We start from the raw sequence: 21,159 nt of genomic DNA, 5'->3' as shown, positions 1-21,159 counted from the left end.
ACCAACTGAGCTACACGGGACCCTTCTTTGACATTTATAAACTTCATATATTACTTCATATAGGTTTGAAGGTAAACTAAAGATCTATAGATGTAGAAAAGGAAGGGTTGCCTGAGGCCTTCCTACAGTAAGAATACATTAGCTGTTAGAATGTCACCTCTGCTTACTTTAACTCTGATAGGTCATCGGCTCTGTTGTGTTGCTCGTTGTCTGATGTAGGATGCTTGCATGGACAGATGGACCAGCCTGGTGTAGTGTAGCCTGAGAAACTGATGGACAGAGCAGAGAGACAGGCAAGCAGGCAGACAGGGAGAAAGACCAGCCTGGTGTAGTGTAGACTGACAGACAGACATACCTGCAGACAGGCAGACAGACACACAGACAGGGTTGTTTGTGTCACACAGTGTGACATCACAATGTGGAGCTGAGAGTGGACAGCTTCCATTAGCCTGGCATGTGGGGAATAGAGAGAGGAGGAGGAGAAGAGTGAGAGAGAGAAGGGGGGATAGAGAGAGAAGTGAGGATAGAGAGAGAAGTAGAGAAGGAATTGGGGTTAGAGACAGAGAGAGGTAGAGAGGGAATGGAGGATGCAGAGAGAGATAGAGAAGGATATGTTATAAGTGACCAAAAAACAACATGGGAACTGCCCCACCTGCCCTGAATGATGGGTCGCCACTGTAAGTGACATCAGTGTCTGAGGAGTTGTGTCAGGGGAATTGATCACTGCAGAGAGAGACAAGTGCTCCCACTCAAATAGACTGCTAATGGGCCCTTTCCCAATCCCTCTCTCTCTCTCAACCTCTCCATCTCTCTTTCTCTACAGTATCACCCCCCTCTTCCCCACCCTGTTTAAGCTGAACAAAGAGCCTATTACCATTTCTCTACCGTTGTTTCCAGAATAGCAGGACTGTAGTATTGGTTGCATCTTAAAGTGGAACTGACACCGTTTATTATTTTTTTATTTTTTTATTTCACCTTTATTTAACCAGGTAAGCCAGTTGAGAACAAGTTCTCATTTACAACTGCGACCTGGCCAAGATAAAGCAAAGCAGTGCGATAAAAACAACAACACAGAGTTACATATGGGGTAAAAAAAAACATAAAGTCAAAAATACAACAGAAAATATATATACAGTGTGTGCAAATGTAGCAAGTTATGGAGGTAAGGCAATAAATAGGCTATAGTGCAAAATAATTACAATTAGTATTAACACTTGAATGCTAGATGTGCAAGAGATTATGTGCAAATAGAGATACTGGGGTGCAAAAGAGCAAAATAAATAACAATATAGGGATGAGGTAGTTGGGTGGGCTAATTTCAGATGGGCTGTGTACAGGTGCAGTGATCGGTAAGGTGCTCTGACAACTGATGCTTAAAGTTAGTGAGGGAGATAAGAGTCTCCAGCTTCAGAGATTTTTGCAATTCGTTCCAGTCATTGGCAGCAGAGAACTGGAAGGAATGGCGGCCAAAGGAGGTGTTGGCTTTGGGAATGACCAGTGAGATATACCTGCTGGAGCGCAGACTACGGGTGGGTGCTGCTATGGTGACCAATGAGCTAAGATAAGGCAGGGATTTGCCTAGCAGTGATTTATAGATGGCCTGGAGCCAGTGGGTTTGACGACGAACATGTAGTGAGGACCAGCCAACAAGAGCGTAGAGGTCACAGTGGTGGGTAGTGTATGGGGCTTTGGAGACAAAACAGATGGCACTGTGATAGACTACATCCAATTTGCTGAGTAGAGTGTTGGAGGCTATTTTGTAAATGACATCGCCGAAGTCAAGGATCGGTAGGATAGTCAGTTTTACGAGGGCATGTTTGGCAGCATGAGTGAAGGAGGCTTTGTTGCGAAATAGGAAGCCGATTCTAGATTTAACTTTGGATTGGAGATTCTTAATGTGAGTCTGGAAGGAGAGTTTACAGTCTAACCAGACACCTAGGTATTTGTAGTTGTCCACATACTCTAGGTCAGACCCGTCGAGAGTGGTGATTCTAGTCGGGTGGGCGGGTGCCAGCAGCGTTCGATTGAAAAGCATGCATTTAGTTTTACTAGTGTTTAAGAGCAGTTGGAGGCTACTGAAGGAGTGTTGTATGGCATTGAAGCTCGTTTGGAGGTTTGTTAACACCGTGTCCAATGAAGGGCCAGATGTATACAAAATGGTGTCGTCTGCGTAGAGGTGGATCTGAGAGTCACCAGCAGCAAGAGCGACATCATTGATATACACGGAGAAAAGTGTCGGCCCAAGAATTGAACCCTGTGGCACCCCCATAGAGACTGCCATAGGTCCAGACAACAGGCCCTCCGATTTGACACTACTTTGCAGATATGAAACAAACAGGTAATCATAATATCACTCCAAAAGATCAAATTCTGAGTTTATGCTAGAAAACCAACTTGATAAGAGGTTTTAAAAATAGGTTATATTTGACTCAAAATGTTATTACGTAGAGTCGGGAATTGTTGGCAGAATAGATTGATGCAGTCAATGCATGACAAAAGTACAGCGGGACTCAACACAATCAAACTAGCAAAGCCAATGATCACAAGTCATAACGTGGCTTAAAGGCTAGCTTATCTATTTAGCTATATATTTATTTAGCAAGCTAAAAACATGGAGCCTTGTAGCTAGCTAGCTTGTTGCTGGGATGGGATGTCATGTAATACAAGCTTGGACGAGTGGGTGAGCGGCAGATTTTCCCAAAAAACCTTTTTAGCTACAAATTGCAGGTGTCATTTGGTTAGCTAGAAATAAATGTGACTCACTTAGCTAGCTATGCTGAACTTCAACGACTGTTATCCACAGTTAGCGCATATCTCTTTGTTGTCAATCAAATGTGTTGGGCATCGATTAAATGGGCAGACAAGCAAGCTGGCAAATCCCATTCAGTTGTCTCAAACGTAGGGTATGCCTTGGACAGAAGCAGGCATTGACAGGCAGGCTGCAGCAGCCAGGTCGAGTAGGCTACTATTCCCCATCGTATCAGTGCAATTTTGACTGCCAACTACCACACGTTGAAAAAGTTTGAGAGGGTTTATCCCTCATTGTTGTTGATGTGCACACAGTAGGCGACTGAGGGAGAGATAGCTTACCTTTGGGTTGTTTGATCAATATAACTAAGTAAGATGACTCCCGTGGTATTTACATATTTAAATTTAACAATTTAGGAGTATTTTGTGGCTTTTGTGACTGCTTTCTAATGATCTAAAGTCATGCTGTTGATGCTGCCTGTAGTGTAAACACACAGTCCACTTCAAAGGGAATGGCACACCCAGCCCGTTTGGCAATGGTCTATTTTGCATAAACAGATGTAGGATCTTAATTTGATCATAGCAGGAAATGCAAGCTTGTAGTGTATTTGAGTTTTAAAAAGGCTTCTGAAGTTCAAATCAAATCACATTTTATTTGTCACATACACATGTTTAGCAGATGTTATAGTGGGTGTAGCGAAATGCTTGTGCTTCTAGCTCCGACAGTGCAGTAATATCTACAATTTCACAACATATACCCAATACACACAAAAAAGTAAGGAATGGGATTTAAGAATATATACATATATGGACAAGCAATGACAGAGCGGCATGGACTAAGATACAGAATAATATTATAGAATAGAATGCAGTATATACATATGAGATGAGTAGTGCAAGATATGTAAACATTATTAAAGTGACTAGTGTTCCATTTCTTAAAGTGGCCAGTAATTTCAATAGGCAGCAGCAGCCTCTAATGTGCTAGTGATGGCTATTTAACAGTCTGATGGCCTTGAGATAGAAGCTGTTTTTCATTCTCTCGGTCCCCGCTTTGATGCATCTGTACTGACCTCTCCTTCTGGATGATAGCGGGGTGAACAGGCAGTGGCTCGGGTGGTTGATGTCCTTGATGATATTTTTGGCCTTCCTGTGACATTGGGTGCTGTATGTGTCTTGGAGGGCGGGTAGTTTGCCCCCGGTAATGCGTTCGGCAGACCGCACCACCCTCTGGAGAGCCCTGCGGTTGTGGGCGGTGCAGTTGCCGTACCAGGCGGTGATACAGCCCAACAGGATGCTCTCAATTTTGCATCTGTAAAAGTTTGTGAGGGTTTTAGGTGATAAGCCACATTTCTTCAACCTCCTGAGGTTGAAGAGGCTCTGTTGCTCCTTCTTCACCAAACTGTCTGCGTGGGTGAACCATTTCAGTTTGTCTGTGATGTGTACGCCAAGGAACTTGAAGCTTTCCACCTTCTCCACTGCGGTCCCGTCGATGTGGAAAGGGGATGCACCCTCTGCTGTTTCCTGAAGTCCACGATCATCTCCTTTGTTTTGTTAACGTTGAGTGAGAGGTTATTTTCCTGGCACCACACTCCCAGAGCCCTCACCTCCTCCCTGTAGGCGGTCTCGTCATTGTTGGTAATCAAGCCTACTACTGTTGTGTCGTCTGTAAAGTTGATGATTGAGTTGGAAGCGTGCTTGGCCACGCAGTCATGGGTGAACAGGGAGTACAGGAGGGGGCTGAGCACGCACCCTTGTGGGGCCCCAGTGTTGAGGATCAGCGAAGTGGAGATGTTGTTTCCTATCTTAACCACCTGGGGGTGGCCCGTCAGGAAGTCCAGGACCCAGTTGCACAGGGCGGGGTTCAGACCCAGGGCCTCGAGCTTAATGATGAGCTTGGAGGGTACTATGGTGTTGAATGCTGAGCTATAGTCAATGAACAGCATTCTTACATAGGTATTCCTCTTGTCCAGATGGGATGGGGCAGTGTGCAGTGTGATGGCAATTGCATTGTCTGTGGATCTATTGGGGAGGTAAGCAAATTGAAGTGGGTCTAGGGTGACAGGTAAGGTAGAGGTGATATGATCCTTGACTAGTCTCTCAAAGCACTTCATGATGACAGAGGTGAGTGCTACAGGTGATAGTCATTTAGTTCAGTTACCTTTGCTTTCTTGGGTACAGGAACAATGGTGGCCATCTTGAAGCATGTGAGAACAGCAGACTGGGAAAGGGAGAGATTGAATATGTCCATGAACACACCAGCCAGCTGGTCTGCGCATGCTCTGAGGACGTGGCTAGGGATGCCGGCGAAGAAGGTGTTTAGCTTGTCTGGAAGCGAGACGTCGTTGGTCGGCTGGTTTTCTTTTTGTAGTCCGTGATTGTCTGTAGACCCTGCCACATACGTATTGTGTCTGAGCCATTGAATTGCGACTCCACTTTGTCTCTATACTGATGTTTTGCCAGTTTAATTGCCTTGCGGAGTGAGTAGCTACACTGTTTGTATTCTGCCATATTCCCAGTCACCTTGCCATGGTTGAATGTGGTTATTCGCGCTTTCAGATTTGCGCGAATGCTGCCGTCTATCCACAGTTTCTAATTAGAGTAGGTTTTAATAGTCACAGTGGGCACAACATCACCTATATACTTCCTGATAAACTCAGTCACTGTTTCAGTGTATATGTCTAAATGACATATAGTCCGCGTGATCAAAACAATCTTGAAGCGTGGATTCCGATTGGTCAGACCAGCGTTGAATAGTCCTTAGTATGGGTACTTCCTGTTTGAGTTTCTGCATATAGGAAGGGAGAAGCAAAATGGAGTCGTGGTCAGATTTGCCAAAAGGAGGGCGGGGGAGGGCCTTATAATCATCCCGGAAGTTTGAATAGCAATGGTCGAGGATTTTAGCAGCGAGAGTACAACAGTCGATATTTTGATAGAACTTCGGCAGCCTAGTCCTCAAATTTGCTTTGTTAAAATCCCCGGCTACAATAAATGCAGCCTCAGGATATGTGGTTTCCAGTTTGCATAAGGTCCAGTGAAGTTCTTTGAGGGCCGTCGTGGTATCGGCTTGAGGGGGGATATAAACGGCCGTGACTATAACCGAAGAAAATTATCTTGGAAGATAATACAGTCGGCATTTGATTTTATTCTAGGTCGGGTGAACAGAAGGACTCGAGTTCCACTATGTTACTACAATTACACCACGAGTCGTTAATCATGAAACACACACCTCCGCCCTTCTGCTTCCCGGAGAGATATTTATTCCTGTCTGTGCGATGAACTGAGAACCCATCTGGCTGGACCGATTCCGACAGAATATCCCAAGAGAGCCATGTTTCCGTGAAACTGAGTATGTTACAGGCCTTGATGTCTCTCTGGAAAGAAATCCTTGCCCGTAGTTCGTCGACATTGTTAACCAAAGATTGAACATTAGCGAGTAGAATACTTGGAAGCGGTGGGTGGTGTGCGCGCCTCCTAAGTCGGACCAGCAGGCCGCTCCGAGTGCCTCTCCTCCGCCGGCAATGTTTTGGGTCAGCCGATGGAATCAGTTCAGTTGCCCTGGGGAGAGCAAACAAAGGATCTGCTTCGGGAAAGTCGTATTCCTGGTCGTAATGCTGGTGAGTTACCGCCGCTCTGATATCCAATAGTTTTTCCCGGCTGTATGTAATGATGCAAAACACTTTCTGAGCTAATAATGTAAAAAATAATACATAAAAAAAAATACTGCAAAGTTTCCTAAGAGCTAGTCGCGAGGCCTCCATCTTCGTCGACACCAGTACAGTTCACTCTGAAATTTAAGACTTGATTTGCCCTAACGAAGAATGTATAAACCTATACAAAAATATCCATTAATTATAATTCACATAATAATTCACATTTCCTGTTGCTGCCGGATTATTTTCCTGCTGTAGCGAACTGGCTCAAATTAAGATCCTACATCTGTAGGCCTACTGATCTCTGATTGGTTATGGCACACCAGTCTGTGAGTCCGGGCCTGGACAGGACTGACACGTTTATATTAGTTGTAATTTACTGCAGTGTCTATTTAAGATGCAGTCCGGGATCTTAAGATCTTACAAATTCTTAACATATAGTACGAATTGGAATTTCCAGGAACCCATTTTGGCTCGTGGGCACTACTTTCAAAACTACTGGCTGAAATTATACAAAAGCTCTGGAGTATCACTTTAATTGCCCAAACGCAAGGTTGCGTTCCCATTCATATTACTGTATATATACAAATAAAAATAAAACATGTATTTGTTATGTAACTGTGTAAAATAAGTACCATGTATGTAAAATGTGTGTAAAATATATATGTAACACAAAACCTGTCGAAACAAAGTTACTTTTGTCCTCCAAAGTCAACTCATTGGCTCTTAGCTTCCCTTCTGTTTGTTGCTGATAAACAGATACACTGTAAACCGATTCTCTCTCGCTCTCCTTTTTCGCTCCCTCCCTTTCTCTCTCTTCCTCTCTTTCTCTCTCTCTCTCTCGCTTTCTCTCAATTCAATTTCAATTTAAGGGCTTTATTGGCATGGGAAACACATGTTTACATTGCCAAAGCAAGTGAAATAGATAATAAATAAAAGTGAAATAAACAATTAAAAATGTACAGCAAACATTACACTCACAAAAGTTCCAAAAGAATAAAGACATTTAAAATGTCATATTATGTCTATATACAGTGCTGTAATGATGTGCAATTAGTTAAAAGTACAAAAAGGAGAATAAATAAACATGAATATAGGTTGTATTTACAATGGTGTTTGTTCTTCACTGGTTGCCCTTTTCTTGTGGCAACAGGTCACAAATCTTGCTGCTGTGATGGCACACTGTGATATTTCACCCAATAGATATGGGAGTTTATCCAAATTGGATTTGTTTTCGAATTCTTTGTGGGTCTGTGTAATCTGAGGGAAGTATGTTTCTCTAATATGGTCATACATTTGGCAGGAAGTTAGGAAGTGCAGGTCAGTTTCCACCTCATTTTGTGGGCAGTGTGCACATAGCCTGTCTTCTCTTGAGAGCCAGGTCTGCCTACGGCGGTCTTTCTCAATAGCAAGGCTATGCTCACTGAGTCTGTACATAGTCAAAGATTTCCTTAAGTTTGGGTCAGTCACAGTGGTCAGGTATTCTGCCGCTGTGTACTCTCTGTTGAGGGCCAAATAGCATTCTGGTTTGCTCTGTTTTTTTGTTAATTCTTTCCAATGTGTCAGTAATTATATTTTTCTCTCTCATTCTCTCCCTCTCTCTCTCTCTGTCTCTCTCTCTCTCTCTCTCAATTTTCAATTTCAATTCAATTTAAGGGCTTTATTGACATGGGAAACGTATGTTAACATTGCCAAAGCAAGTGAAGTAGATAGTAAACAAAAGTGAAATGAACAATAAATATTAACAGTAAACATTACACTCAGAAGTTCCAAAAGAATAAAGACATTTCAAATGTCATATTATGTATATATACAGTGTTGTAACAATGTGCAAATAGTTAAAGTACAAATGGGAAAATAAATACATATAAATATGGGTGGTATTTACAATGGTGTTTGTTCTTCACTAGTTGCCCTTTTCTTGTGGCAACAGGTCACAAATCTTGCAGCTGTGATGGTACACGGTGGTTTTTCACCCAGTAGATAAGGGAGTTTATCAAAATCTGTTATCAGAGGGAAATATGTGTCTCTAATATGGTCATACATTTGGCAGGAGGTTAGGAAGTGCAGCTCAGTTTCCACCTCATTTTGTGGGCAGTGTGAACATAGCCGGTCTTCTCTTGAGAGCCAGGTCTGCCTACAGCGGCCTTTCTCAATAGCAAGGCTATGCTCATTGAGTCTGTACATAGTCAAAGCTTTCCTTAAGTTTGGGTCAGTCACAGTGGTCAGGTATTCTGCCACTGTGTACTCTCTGTTTAGGGCCAAATAGCATTCTGGTTTGCTCTGTTTTTTTGTTTGTTCTTTCCAAGAGTTCTCTCTCTCTCTCTCTCTCTCTCTCTCTCTCTCTCTCTCTCTCTCTCTCTCTCTCTCTCTCTCTCTCTCTCTCTCTCTCTCTCTCTCTCTCTCTCTCTCTCTCTCTCTCCCTCTCTCCCTCTCTCTCTCTCTCCCTCCCTCTCTCTCGCTCTCTCTCTCTCTCTCTCTCTCTCTCTCTCTCTCTCTCTCTCTCTCTCTCTCTCTCTCCCTCTGTCCCTCTCTCTCTCTCTCTCTCTCTCTGTCCCTCTCTCTCTCTCTCTCTCTCTCTCTCTCTCTCTCTCTCTCTCTCTCTCTCTCTCTCCCCCCCCCCCCTTCTGTCTTTCTCACACACACACAAATGCGCACTCAGGCACGCACACACATATACACGCACAGACACACACAAATATATAGTGTACACACACTATCCCCCAGTATCTTAGCCTAGCCCTAGATGACATACATTGAGTATACAAAACATTAAGAACACCTGCTCTTTCCATGACATAGACTGACAATTGAGACATGGATTGTGTATGTGTGCCATTCAGAGGGTGAATGGGCAAGACAAAATATTTAAGTGCCTTTGAACAGGGTATGGTTTGTGTCAAGAACTGAAACGCTGCTGGTTTCTCAAGCGAAACAGTGTCTCAAGAACAGTTCACCACCCAAAGGACATCCAGCCAACTTGACACAACCGTGGGAAGAGTTCACACCCCTTGATTTTTTCTATATAATATTGTGTTACAGCCTGAATTCGAAATGGGTAAAACATTTTTTTTTTACAAAAATCTCACTCATCTATACACAATACCCCATAATGACAAAGTGAAAACATGTTTTTAGACATTTTTGCAAATGTATTAAAAATGAAATACAGAAATATATAATTTACATAAGTATTCACACCCCTAAGTCAACACAATCAGCTTTGGCAGTGATTGCATCTGTGAGTCTTTCTGGGTAAGTGTCTAAGAGTTTTGCACACCTGGATTATACAATATTTGCACATTATTCTTTTTAAAACTCTTCAAACTCTGTCAAGTTGGTTGTTGATCATTGCTAGACAGCCATTTTCATGTCTTGCCATAGATCTTCAAGCCGATATAAGTGAAAGTCCAGTGTGTGGCGCAGTGGTCTAAGGCACTGTATTGCAGTGCTAGCTGTGCCACTAGAGATCCTGGTTCGAATCCAGGCTCTGTTGTAGCCGGCCGTGACCGGGAGACCCATGGGGCGGCACACAATTGGCCCAGCGTCGTCCAGGATAGGGGAGGGAATGGCCGGCAGGGATGTAGCTCAGTTGGTTGAGCATGGAGTTTGCAACGCCAGGGTTGTGGGTTCAATTCCCACGGGGGGCCAGTAAAAAAAAATATATATATATATAAAAAATAAAATAAAAGAAAGAAAAAAAAGAATGACTCACTAACTGTAAGTCGCTCTGGATAAGAGCGTCTGCTAAATGACTAAAATGTAATGTTAAATGTGTACTGTCCTGCTGAAAGGTGAATTTGTCTCCCAGTGTCTGTTGGAAAGCAGACTGAACCAGGTTTTCCTCTAGGATTTTGCCCGTGCTTAGCTCTATTCCGTTTCTTTTTATCCCCAAAAAACTCCCTAGTCGTTGCCGATGACAAGCATACCGATAACATAAAAATATTACATTTACATTTTTGTCATTTAGTAGACGCTCTTATCCAGAGCGACTTACAGTTAGTGAGTGCATACATTATTTCTTAATTTTTTATACTGGCCCCCCGTGGGAATCGAACCCACAACCCTGGCGTTGCAAACGCCATGCCCCACCAATTGAGCTACATCCCTGCCGGCCATTAGCCTCATGGTGAAATCCCTGAGCAGTTTCCTTCCTCTCCGGCAACTGAGTTAGGAAGGACGCCTGTATCTTTCTAGTGACTGGGTGTATTGATACAACATCTTTTTTATTTTTTTATTTTATTCTAAAGTGTAATTAATCTTCACCATGCTCAAAGGGATATTCAATGTCTTCTTTTTTTTTACCCATCTACCAATAGGTGCCCTTCTTTGTGAGGCATTGGAAAGCCTCCCTGGTCTTTGTGGTTGAATCTGTGTTTGAAATGTACTGCTCGACTGAGGGACCTTACAGATACTTTTATGTGTGGGGTACAGAGATGAGGAAGTCATTAAAACATAAAGTTAAACACTATTATTGCACACAAGGTAAGTCCATGCAACTTATTATGTGACTTGTTAAGCACATTTTTACTGATCTTATTTAGGCTTGCCATAACAGAGGGGTTGAATACTTATTGACTCAAGACATTTCAGCTTTTTATTTTTAAATAATTTGTAAGAATTTCAAAAAACATAATTCCACTTTGACATTATGGGGTATTGTGTGTAGGACAGTGACACAAAATCTCAATTTAATCAATTTAAAATTCAGGCTGTAACACAACAAAATGTGGAAAAAGTCAAGGAGTGTGAATTATTTCTGAAGGCACTGTATATGTCCTGACATGTGCTGTGTAATCAGGAGTTGTGTGCTTTCCCACAGAGACAAGAAGACAGCATTTTAGCTAACCCTAACCTCTTTCCTAACCTTAACCTAATTCTCCAAACCTGCTGCGTAAATTCTGCTAACCTGCTACGAAAAGTCAATGCTGGTAATTTCTGACATATGCTGTATCCCATCTAGTCAAAACCCTATATGAGTTAGGCCTCAGGAAGAGCGCACCGCTGAAATCCTTCCCCCGAGGCACTTACTGATGTGATGGGCCTTTTTATTGGGGTCAGGATAGGGCGTCGGATGCTCTGGAGTGTGTGTGGGTATGTGTTATATCGCAAAGGGTCTTTGAATTTAATATTAAGTCTTTGACCTGAAAATGTTCTCACCAGGGTTAGACCTCTACTCTCGTCATAGTAGACAGGCAGCAGGTACATTTACACATACACACACACACACACACACACACACACACACACACACACACACACACACACACACACACACACACCCTTCCCTTATCTCTCTGGAAGACATTCCTTCCTGTTGTTCCCTGGTCATTTTGATGGCATAGTAATGCAACCAGAGGAACGCCTCTGTTATTGTGTTGTAATGTGTTTATAATCATCATCAGCAGACTGCTTAAATACTGGCTATACTTTCACATCCCAATTGGAGCATGGTGCCGGCCCAACACCATAGTTATAGATTTGATTCTCACATCAGACACATAGAGGGCATTTATAATGTATAGCCTATAATGTATGTATTGAATATAAGCTTTAATATTTACTGTATATATTACATTAAAACATTCATTTCCATTAGACAGATGGGACAGAAATAAACTCTAGAGTCTCCCCTAGAAGCACTGTTAAAGAGAATCTCCTGTAATGTGAGCGTGTTTTAATGGTGAGCTGCTTTTATGAGAGCAGAGAGGAGATCTGGGGAGTGTCATCTTAGTGCCGCTGGGACCAATTTACTGCAGGCTTCACAAGGAAGCCATCTTACCTTTACTACTCCTCTACAGAGGAGTGGGGTGATCCATCATACACACACTCACAGACACACAAACACACACACACACACACACACACATATGCACGCACACAGACACACGCAAACACAGACACAAAAGCACACACACACATGGTTTTTACTTTCACCCCATTGGTTATTCACATGACGTGGTTTTGTTAGCATGGAGCATCCTGCATCCTGTTCATGGTAAATGTGTTGTGTTTGTGTTCTCCTCGGCTGCTCAATCCTGTTACGCAACTCGATGCATTACAGACTCATGCTTTCATGTCCTCAAGGCTCAAATCTCTTCTATTTATTAGTTATCTGCTATTTACTCTGTTTGCTTTCATCTCTGCTCACGTCTCTCCCTTCTATCCGGCTGTAGTTCCCAGCTGTAATTCGGGCTTTTCGGAACGTTCGGGAGCGTCCTTTCTAAAAGACACCGTGTGTTTGGAAGCATTTGGGAACGCGTCTCGACTTAATCCCAGAGCAACAATTGGCGGCAGTTTACAGCGGAATCTCTCTTCTGACAGTTACTCATGTTTGGTCTCAGTGGTGGTGGAAATGACAGCATAGATCTGACTTTACATCCTCCTCCCTTTTCCCTCCTCTCCTTCTTTCATCCTACATTCCTCTTCTCTCCTCCCTTTCTTCTCCCCTCTCCCTTCCTCTCCTATCCTCCCCTCTCCATTGGTCCCTCTCTCTCGTTCATGCTCCTCCTCTCCTCCTCTCCTCCCTCTTCCTCTCCCCTCCCCTTCCCTATCCCTCCTTCTTCCCTCTAGCCCCTTCTCCCTTCTCCCCACCCCTCTCTCTACAGCTCTTTCTAAATGTGAATAAAGAAGTAGATAAGTGAACCTGCAGGAACTCTGGGAAAAGTTTGGAGATCTGTCAGCTGTTTTGGAGGAAAGTACCCAACGCTGCTTTTCTCTCAATTAAAAACCTCAACACCAACGAAGTGTGCCAACAAATGAGTGTTGATGTGTGTGAGGAGAGGAGAGAAGGAGAGGTGAGAGAGAGCTAAAATAAGATACCTCCACTTAGAGCTTTGATGTCTAACAGAGGAAGAGGGGGGGAGAGGGGTAGGGGGAGAGGATGCAGGTGTTGATTCCCATTCTAAGAACTAAGGTTTAGCGCAGGGGATGGTTTCAACCTGCCATGAATGAAACAGGATTGTCCCTGGTCTACTTGTTTTTACTGTGGTTCTACTGGTCTCTGTAGGACTATAGGACTTTTTATCCAGTGAATGATGTATCTGATCTTAGTTCTTTGTTCCCAATCTACTTCTGTTCTAATCTAAGGTCTATTGTTGTGTTCTACAGTCTGATAGTGTTCAGGTCTGAGTCGTATTATTCTGTTCTGATTCTGAGTTCTCTTGTCCTCTGTCCCCCCCACCAGGTGAAGGTGATGGTTCGTGTGTGTCCTGTGACTTTCTCGGACGCAGCAGAGTCCAGCTCTTTCCTCAAAGTGGACCCCAGGAAGAAGCAGGTGACCATCATGGACCCCTCAGCCAACCAGATACAAGGAAACACCCCCCAGAAACGAGGAGGAGCCAATCAGGTCCCGCCTAAGATGTTTGCCTTCGACGCTGCTTTCCCCCATGATGCATCACAGGTAGAGATCTGATTATACGTAGTTCATATCACCCTCAAGTCCCATTTGGGATTGATCGCCCCTAAACTCAACTTTCCTCTCTCTCTCTCTCTCTCTCTCTCTCTCTCTCTCTCTCTCTCTCTCTCTCTCTCTCTCTCTCTCGCGCTCCTTCTCTCTCTCTCTCTCTCTCTCTCTCTGTCTCTCTCTCTCTCTATCTCTCTCTCTCTCTCTCTCTCTCTCTCTCTCTCTCTCTCTCTCTCTCTCTCTCTCTCTCTCTCTCTCTCTCTCTCTCTCTCTCTCTATCTCTCTCTCTCTCTCTCTCTCTCTCTCTCTCTCTCTCTCTCTCTCTAGGCGGAGGTGTGTGCTGGTACTGTAGCTGAGGTAATTCAGTCTGTGGTGAATGGAGCCGATGGCTGCGTCTTCTGTTTTGGCCACTCTGAACTGGGTAAGGATGTGTGTGTGATGGTCCCCACAAGTATAGTTAAACACGTCCACAAACACACACGCACACACACTGCCTGAAGCTAAATGCGTTTGCCAAGTATCGACCGCTAGTTTTCTGAGTGTGACGTTCTCTGATCAACATGACTGCATCTCAGCCAGCCTCCACTATCAGCACAGACTGCATGGAGACGGAGGGAGTGAAAGGGTAGAGGGATAGAGAGAAAAGAGGCAAGAGAGCTGAAGAGATAAGAGCAGAAATAGAAAGCAGAATGAGAGAGAGAGAGAGAGAGAGAGAGAGAGAGAGAGAGAGAGAGAGAGAGAGAGAGAGAGAGAGAGAGAGAGAGAAGGAGCGAGAGAGAGAGAGAAGGAGCGAGAGAGAGAGAGAGAGAGAGAGAAGGAGCGAGAGAGAGAGAAGGAGGAGAGAGAGAGAGAGAGAGCGAGAGCGATAGCGAGAGAGAGCGATAGAGAGAGAGAGAGAGGGAGAGAGAGAGAGAGAGAGAGAGAGAGAGAGCAATAGAGAGAGAGAGAGAGAGAGCAATAGAGAGAGAGAGAGCGAGAGAGTGAGAGAGAGAAAGAGAGAGAGCGATAGAGAGAGAGAGAGAGAGAGAGAGAGAGAGAGCGATAGAGAGAGAGAGAGATGGGCGGCAGAAAAAGGCAGGAACTGAGAGAGATAGAGAGAAAGAAACGGAAAGGGAGAGAGAGAGAGGTCTTGTCTTGTATGAGGAGGCTGAATCTCCACTGTTTTAATCCCACTGAAGTCCCTCCTCAGACGGGCACAGTAATAAGTGTCAGGACCCTTCCCGGTCCAGTCTCTGGAACCTGTCTGTCTGTGTCTGCCTTCCAGAACCATGCTTTCACACTCATGTAATCATTCTACCCGTGACAGAATTCTCCACATGTAATCAATTTAGTCTCACAGCCCAGACACACATACATGTATATATGCACACACGCACACACACACACACACACACAAGCACACATGCACAAGCACACACACACAAAGGATAAACATCACTGCGACAGAATAACACACAATGATCAAATAGTTCTATTATTTAGCAAATGCTCTTCTCCAGAGTGACAGTCAGCTAAGGAAAGTGGTCCTACCACATAACATGGCCATTGCTAGTAAAACCTTCTGGAATCGAAAAGCCTATGGTGTGATGTCAGTGGACACTCATGTTGGTTCAGTGGTCTTGGAAATTAAAGACAGAATCCTCCCTTTAGGAACAAAGACAGAGTCCTCTCTGCTCCACTAGCCTGCTTGGCCTGGAGAACACAATTACCTTAGCTTTTATATTCCATCCAGGAAACGTCTGCTTCAAACGAAGCACTGAATGATGGAGGGTGGGCCCGAGGCTACAGGCCTTGAGGCCTGTAAGAGATGTTGTGTATGCGTATGTGTGTGTGTGTGTGTTTGATGTTGGAATAGAATAAACTGTGCTCCACTGGTCCCTTTAGAGATCAACTAGCCTTACAGGCCAGTATCACACACTCCATTTCATGTTGTAAATCAAAGAATGCCCAGCATTTTACTCATGACATTTAAGAGGTGCTCAAAAGGGTGTATCCGTTCTCCCGTCATTATGTAACATGTTCTTGTCCTGCTACCCCTCCATTTTCCAATTATGGTTTTTCACTCCCTCTTTCTCACTGGTTCCCCACCCTGGTTCTCCTTGTCTCTCTCTCTCTCTCTCTCTCTCTCTCTCTCTCTCTCTCTCTCTCTCTCTCTCTCTCTCTCTCTCTCTCTCTGTCTCTCTGTCTCTCTCTCTCACCCTCGCTCTGTCTGTCTGTCTGTCTGTCTCTGTCTGTCTCTGTCTGTCTGTCTGTCTGCTTGCTGGTTTGTCTGTCTATCTGTTTGTTTGTCTGTGTGGCTGTCTGTCCCAACCCACCTCAATCCCTTAAACCACACATTTAATCAGATGAGATTCAATAAGGACTGAGGGTATGAGATTCAATAAGGACTGAGGGTATGAGATTCAATAAGGACTGAGGGTATGAGATTCAATAAGGACTGAGGGTATGAGATTCAATAAGGACTGAGGGTATGTAGACTCAATAAGGACTGAGGGTATGTAGACTCAATAAGGACTGAGGGTATGTAGACTCAATAAGGACTGAGGGTATGAGATCAATAAGGACTGAGGGTATGAGATCAATAAGGACTGAGGGTATGAGATCAATAAGGACTGAGGGTATGAGATCAATAAGGACTGAGGGTATGACATCAATAAGGACTGACGGTATGAGATTCAATAAGAACTGAGGGTATGTAGATTACAGTAGAATAAGGTATTCTAATGGATGGAAGGGTTATGAGGACAGGAGAATAACAGAGAAGAGAGAGGAGGAGGAGAGAGGAGAACAGAGGATCGGTGTAGATCATTTAATCCCACGCTCTCTTGCTCTTATTTAGCTCATCCTCCCCGAGCCCTCTGATTGGATTAGTGGCCCTGGGCCGTACAGTCATCCCTTTAATGGCAGCCATCTTTATTATGTCTTTAATCGACGTAAAACTCCTGTCACTGTTAGCTCTGTCGCTTTCTCGACTCCAGCCTGCAAGCCTGTGTACTGCTATCTGAGTCAGAGTGCCAGTATTCCGTTCAGGCCTCCATTGAGGCCAGATTGGGCCCAGGCCAGACCACTCTGCTGCTGATTGGGCCCAGGTCAGTCCACTCTGCTGCTGATTGGGCCCAGGTCAGACCACTCTGCTGCTGATTGGGCCCAGTTCAGACCACTCTGCTGCTGATTGGGCCCAGATCATTCTGCTGCTGATTGGGCCCAGGTCAGACCACTCTGCTGATGATTGGGCCCAGGCCAGACCACTCTGCTGATGATTGGGCCCAGGCCAGACCACTCTACTGCTGATTGGACCCAGGCCAGACCATTCTGCTGCTGATTGGGCCCAGGCCAGACCACTCTGCTGCTGATTGGGCCCAGGTCAGACCACTCTGCTTCTGATTGGGTCCAGGCCATACCACTCTGCTGCTGATTGGGCCCAGGCCAGACCACTCTGCTGCTGATTAGGCTCAGGCCAGACCACTCTGCTGCTGATTGGGCCCAGACCATTCTGCTGCTGATTGGGCATAGGCCAGACCACTCTGCTGCTGATTGGACCCAGGTCAGACCGCTCTGCTGCTGATTGGGTCCACGCCAGACCACTCTGTTGCTGATTGGGTCCAGGCCAGACCACTCTGCTGCTGATTGGATCCAGGTCAGACCACTCTGCTGCTGATTGGGCCCAGGCCAGACCACTCTGCTGCTGATTGGGCCCAGATCAGACCACTCTGCTGCTGATTGGGCCCAGGCCAGACCACTCTACTGCTGATTGGACCCAGGCCAGACCATTCTGCTGCTGATTGGGCCCAGACCAGACCACTCTGCTGTTGATTGGGCCCAGGCCAGACCACTCTGCTGCTGATTGTGTTATTTACATATTATTTACATTATCAACCCCGTAATGCGATGGCACGCTCCGGCAACTTTTGAAGTTAAAACTGGCATGAATGTGAAGTGTGTGAGTGTTTTTGTTATACATATGGCTTTGTTTAGCCGTGCGTTTGATCTCTCTCCTGTCAACAGCAGGGGCCGTCTCCCTATGTCACAGCTCAGAGGGGCAGGTCTGGGCACACAGTGGGGATACACACACGCACACAGCACGTGCACTTAGACACGTGTGCCCACACTCTCAATTTATCTACAGCTGGGTTATTTTGGGGTCTGTGGGTCAGCAGACTTGAATGCATCGCTCTGCGAACACAGACATATTGGGTGTCAAACTACACACACATATACACGACATTGAACCACAGTGTGTGAAAACCACACAAACATACGGAAGATGTCAGTGCCCCTTGCCAAACCTGACACATTTAGCTAAAACCAGAGTTAATTTAAAAGCAGACAGAAGGGATGGGCTGTAGAAACAGGAGAAGGGAAGGAGGATAGAGGAGAAGGATAGAGGAGGAGAAAGAGAAGTATAGAGGGGGGGGGAGAAAGAGGAGGATAGAGGAGGAGGAGAAAGAGAAGTACAGTGAGGGAAAAAAGTGTTTGATCCCCTGCTGATTTTGTACGTTTGCCCACTGACAAATAAATTATCAGTCTATAATTTTAATGGTAGGTTTATTTGAACAGTGAGAGACAGAATAACAACAACAAAAATCCAGAAAAACGCATGTAAAAAATGTTATAAATTGATTTGCATTTTAATGAGGGAAATAAGTATTTGACCCCCTCTCAATCAGAAAGATTTCTGGCTCCCAGGTGTCTTTTATACAGGTAACGAGCTGAGATTAGGTGCATACTCTTAAAGGGAGTGCTCCTAATCTCAGTTTGTTACCTGTATAAAAGACACCTGTCCACAGACGCAATCAATCAATCAGATTCCAAACTCTCCACCATGGCCAAGACCAAAGAGCTCTCCAAGGATGTCATGGACAAGATTGTAGACCTACACAAGGCTGGAATGGGCTACAAGACCATCGCCAAGCAGCTTGGTGAGAAGGTGACAACAGTTGGTGCGATTATTCGCAAATGGAAGAAACACAAAATAACTGTCAATCTCCCTCGGCCTGGGACCCATGCAAGACCTCACCTCATGGAGTTGCAATGATCATGAGAACAGTGAGGAATCAGCCCAGAACTACACGGGAGGATCTTGTCAATGATCTCAAGGCAGCTGGGACCATAGTCACCAAGAAAACAATTGGTAACACACTACGCCGTGAAGGACTGAAATCCTGCAGCGCCCGCAAGGTCCCCCTGCTCAAGAAAGCACATATACAGGCCCGTCTGAAGTTTGCCAATGAACATCTGAATGATTCAGAGGAGAACTGGGTGAAAGTGTTGTGGTCAGATGAGACCAAAATGGAGCTCTTTGGCATCAACTGAACTCGCCGTGTTTGGAGGAGGAGGAATGCTGCCTATGACCCCAAGAACACCATCCCCACCGTCAAACATGGAGGTGGAAACATTATGCTTTGGGGGTGTTTATCTGCTAAGGGGACACGACGACTTCACCGCATCAAAGGGACGATGGACGGAGCCATGTACCGTCAAATCTTGGGTGAGAACCTCCTTCCCTCAGCCAGGGCATTGAACATGGGTCGTGGATGGTTATTCCAGCATGACAATGACCCAAAACACACGGCCAAGGCAACAAAGGAGTGGCTCAAGAAGAAGCACATTAAGGTCCTGGAGTGGCCTAGCCAGTCTCCAGACCTTAATCCCATAGAAAATCTGTGGAGGGAGCTGAAGGTTCGAGTTGCCAAACGTCAGCCTTGAAACCTTAATGACTTGGAGAAGATCTGCAAAGAGGAGTGGGTCAAAATCCCTCCTGAGATGTGTGCAAACCTGGTGGCCAACTACAAGGAACGTCTGACCTCTGTGATTGCCAACAAGGGTTTTGCCACCAAGTACTAAGTCATGTATTGCAGAGGGGTCAAATACTTATTTCCCTCATTAAAATGCAAATCAATTTATAACATTTTTGACATGCGTTTTTCTGGATCTTTTTGTTGTTATTCTGTCTCTCACTGTTCAAATAAACCTACCATTAAAATTATAGACTAATCATGTCTTTGTCAGTGGGCAAACATACAAAATCAGCAGGGGATCAAATACTTTTTTCCCTCACTCTATAGAGGAGGAGAAAGAGAACGAGGAGGATAGAGGAGAAAGAGGATAGAGGAAAAAGAGGATAGAGGAAAAAGAGGAGAAAGAGGAGAAAGAGGATAGAGGAGAAAGAGGATAGAGGAGAAAGAGGAGAAAGAGGATAGAGGAAAAAGAGGATAGAGGAAAAAGAGGAGAAAGAGGAGAAAGAGGATAGAGGAGAAAGAGGAGAAAGCGGATAGAGGAGAAAGAGGAGAAAGAGGATAGAGGAGAAAGAGGAGAAAGAGGATAGAGGAGAAAGAGGAGAAAGAGGAGAAAGAGGAGAAAGAGGATAGAGGAGAAAGAGGAGAAAGAGGAGAAAGAGGAGAAAGAGGATAGAGGAGAAAGAGGAGGATAGAGGAGAAAGAGGAGAAAGAGGATAGAGGAGAAAGAGGAGGATAGAGGAGAAAGAGGAGAAAGAGGATGGAGGAGAAAGAGGATAGAGGAGAAAGAAGAGGATATAGGAGGAGGATAGAGGAGGAGGAGAAAGGGTGTGTGTTTGGTAGAGATGATCATGTTAATGTTTTACTCCACTGCTGATGGAGTTTTAATCACCCTGGGAGAGTTTTCTATAATGGCTAGATCTGTGAGTGAGCCTTTCATCTCTCCTGTGTGTGTGTGTGTGTGTGTGTGTGTGTGTGTGTGTGTGTGTGTGTGTGTGTGTGTGTGTGTGTGTGTGTGTGTGTGTGTGTGTGTGTGTGTGTGTGTGTGTGTGTGTGTGTGTGTGTGTGTGTGTGTGTGTGTGTGTGTGTGTGTGTGTGTGTGTGTGTGTGTGTGTGGCCGTCCTCCAGGTAAATCCTACACCATGATAGGCGGTGATGAGTCCATGCAGACCCTGGGGATCATCCCCTGTGCCATCTCCTGGCTCTTCAAACTCATCAACGAGAGGAAGGAGAAGACGGGAGCACGCTTCTCTGTCCGAGTCTCCGCCGTAGAGGTCTGTCACACTTATGGGCAACAGAGCTGCTCTGATTGGTCAAAAGACCAAATAGTGGAAAAAGATCAGAATTAGTGGAAAAATATCAGAATTGGGCTGCCTGTGTAAACACATTTTAAAGGCCGGTTTCTGAGACCCAGATTAAGGGAGATTCTCCATGCATTTTAATCCAGGAGTAGTCTTAATCTGGGTCTGTGAAACCAACCCTAATTCTGTTGTTTACAAAATTACAGAATTAACGGTTTGCAATATGTATGAAATACTTGTTCTATGTTCTAGTTGTGAGGGAAAGATGTCGAGTTCTGATGGTGGTGTTCTATGCTCTATGTTCAAGGTGTCAGGGA

At 44.8% G+C, this 21,159-nt stretch overlaps 1 protein-coding gene across 1 annotated transcript in view; it reads left to right on the top strand.

Annotated features, from left to right (window-relative positions):
• kif26ba (kinesin family member 26Ba) overlaps window positions 1–21,159 on the top strand; it is a 183,242-nt gene that overhangs the window by 111,385 nt on the left and 50,698 nt on the right. Inside the window, exons 6-8 of the mRNA XM_041847853.2 lie at window positions 13,588–13,803; window positions 14,134–14,227; window positions 20,670–20,815. Coding sequence (XP_041703787.2) covers window positions 13,588–13,803; window positions 14,134–14,227; window positions 20,670–20,815 — 456 coding nt within the window. The remainder of the gene's footprint in view (window positions 1–13,587; window positions 13,804–14,133; window positions 14,228–20,669; window positions 20,816–21,159) is intronic.

Source organism: Coregonus clupeaformis, chromosome 25 (genome assembly GCF_020615455.1).
Source record: "Coregonus clupeaformis isolate EN_2021a chromosome 25, ASM2061545v1, whole genome shotgun sequence".
Classification (NCBI taxonomy): Eukaryota; Metazoa; Chordata; class Actinopteri; order Salmoniformes; family Salmonidae; genus Coregonus; species Coregonus clupeaformis.
The sequence above is the reverse complement of the archived record's forward strand: the minus strand, read 5'-3'. Positions and strand labels throughout refer to the sequence as shown.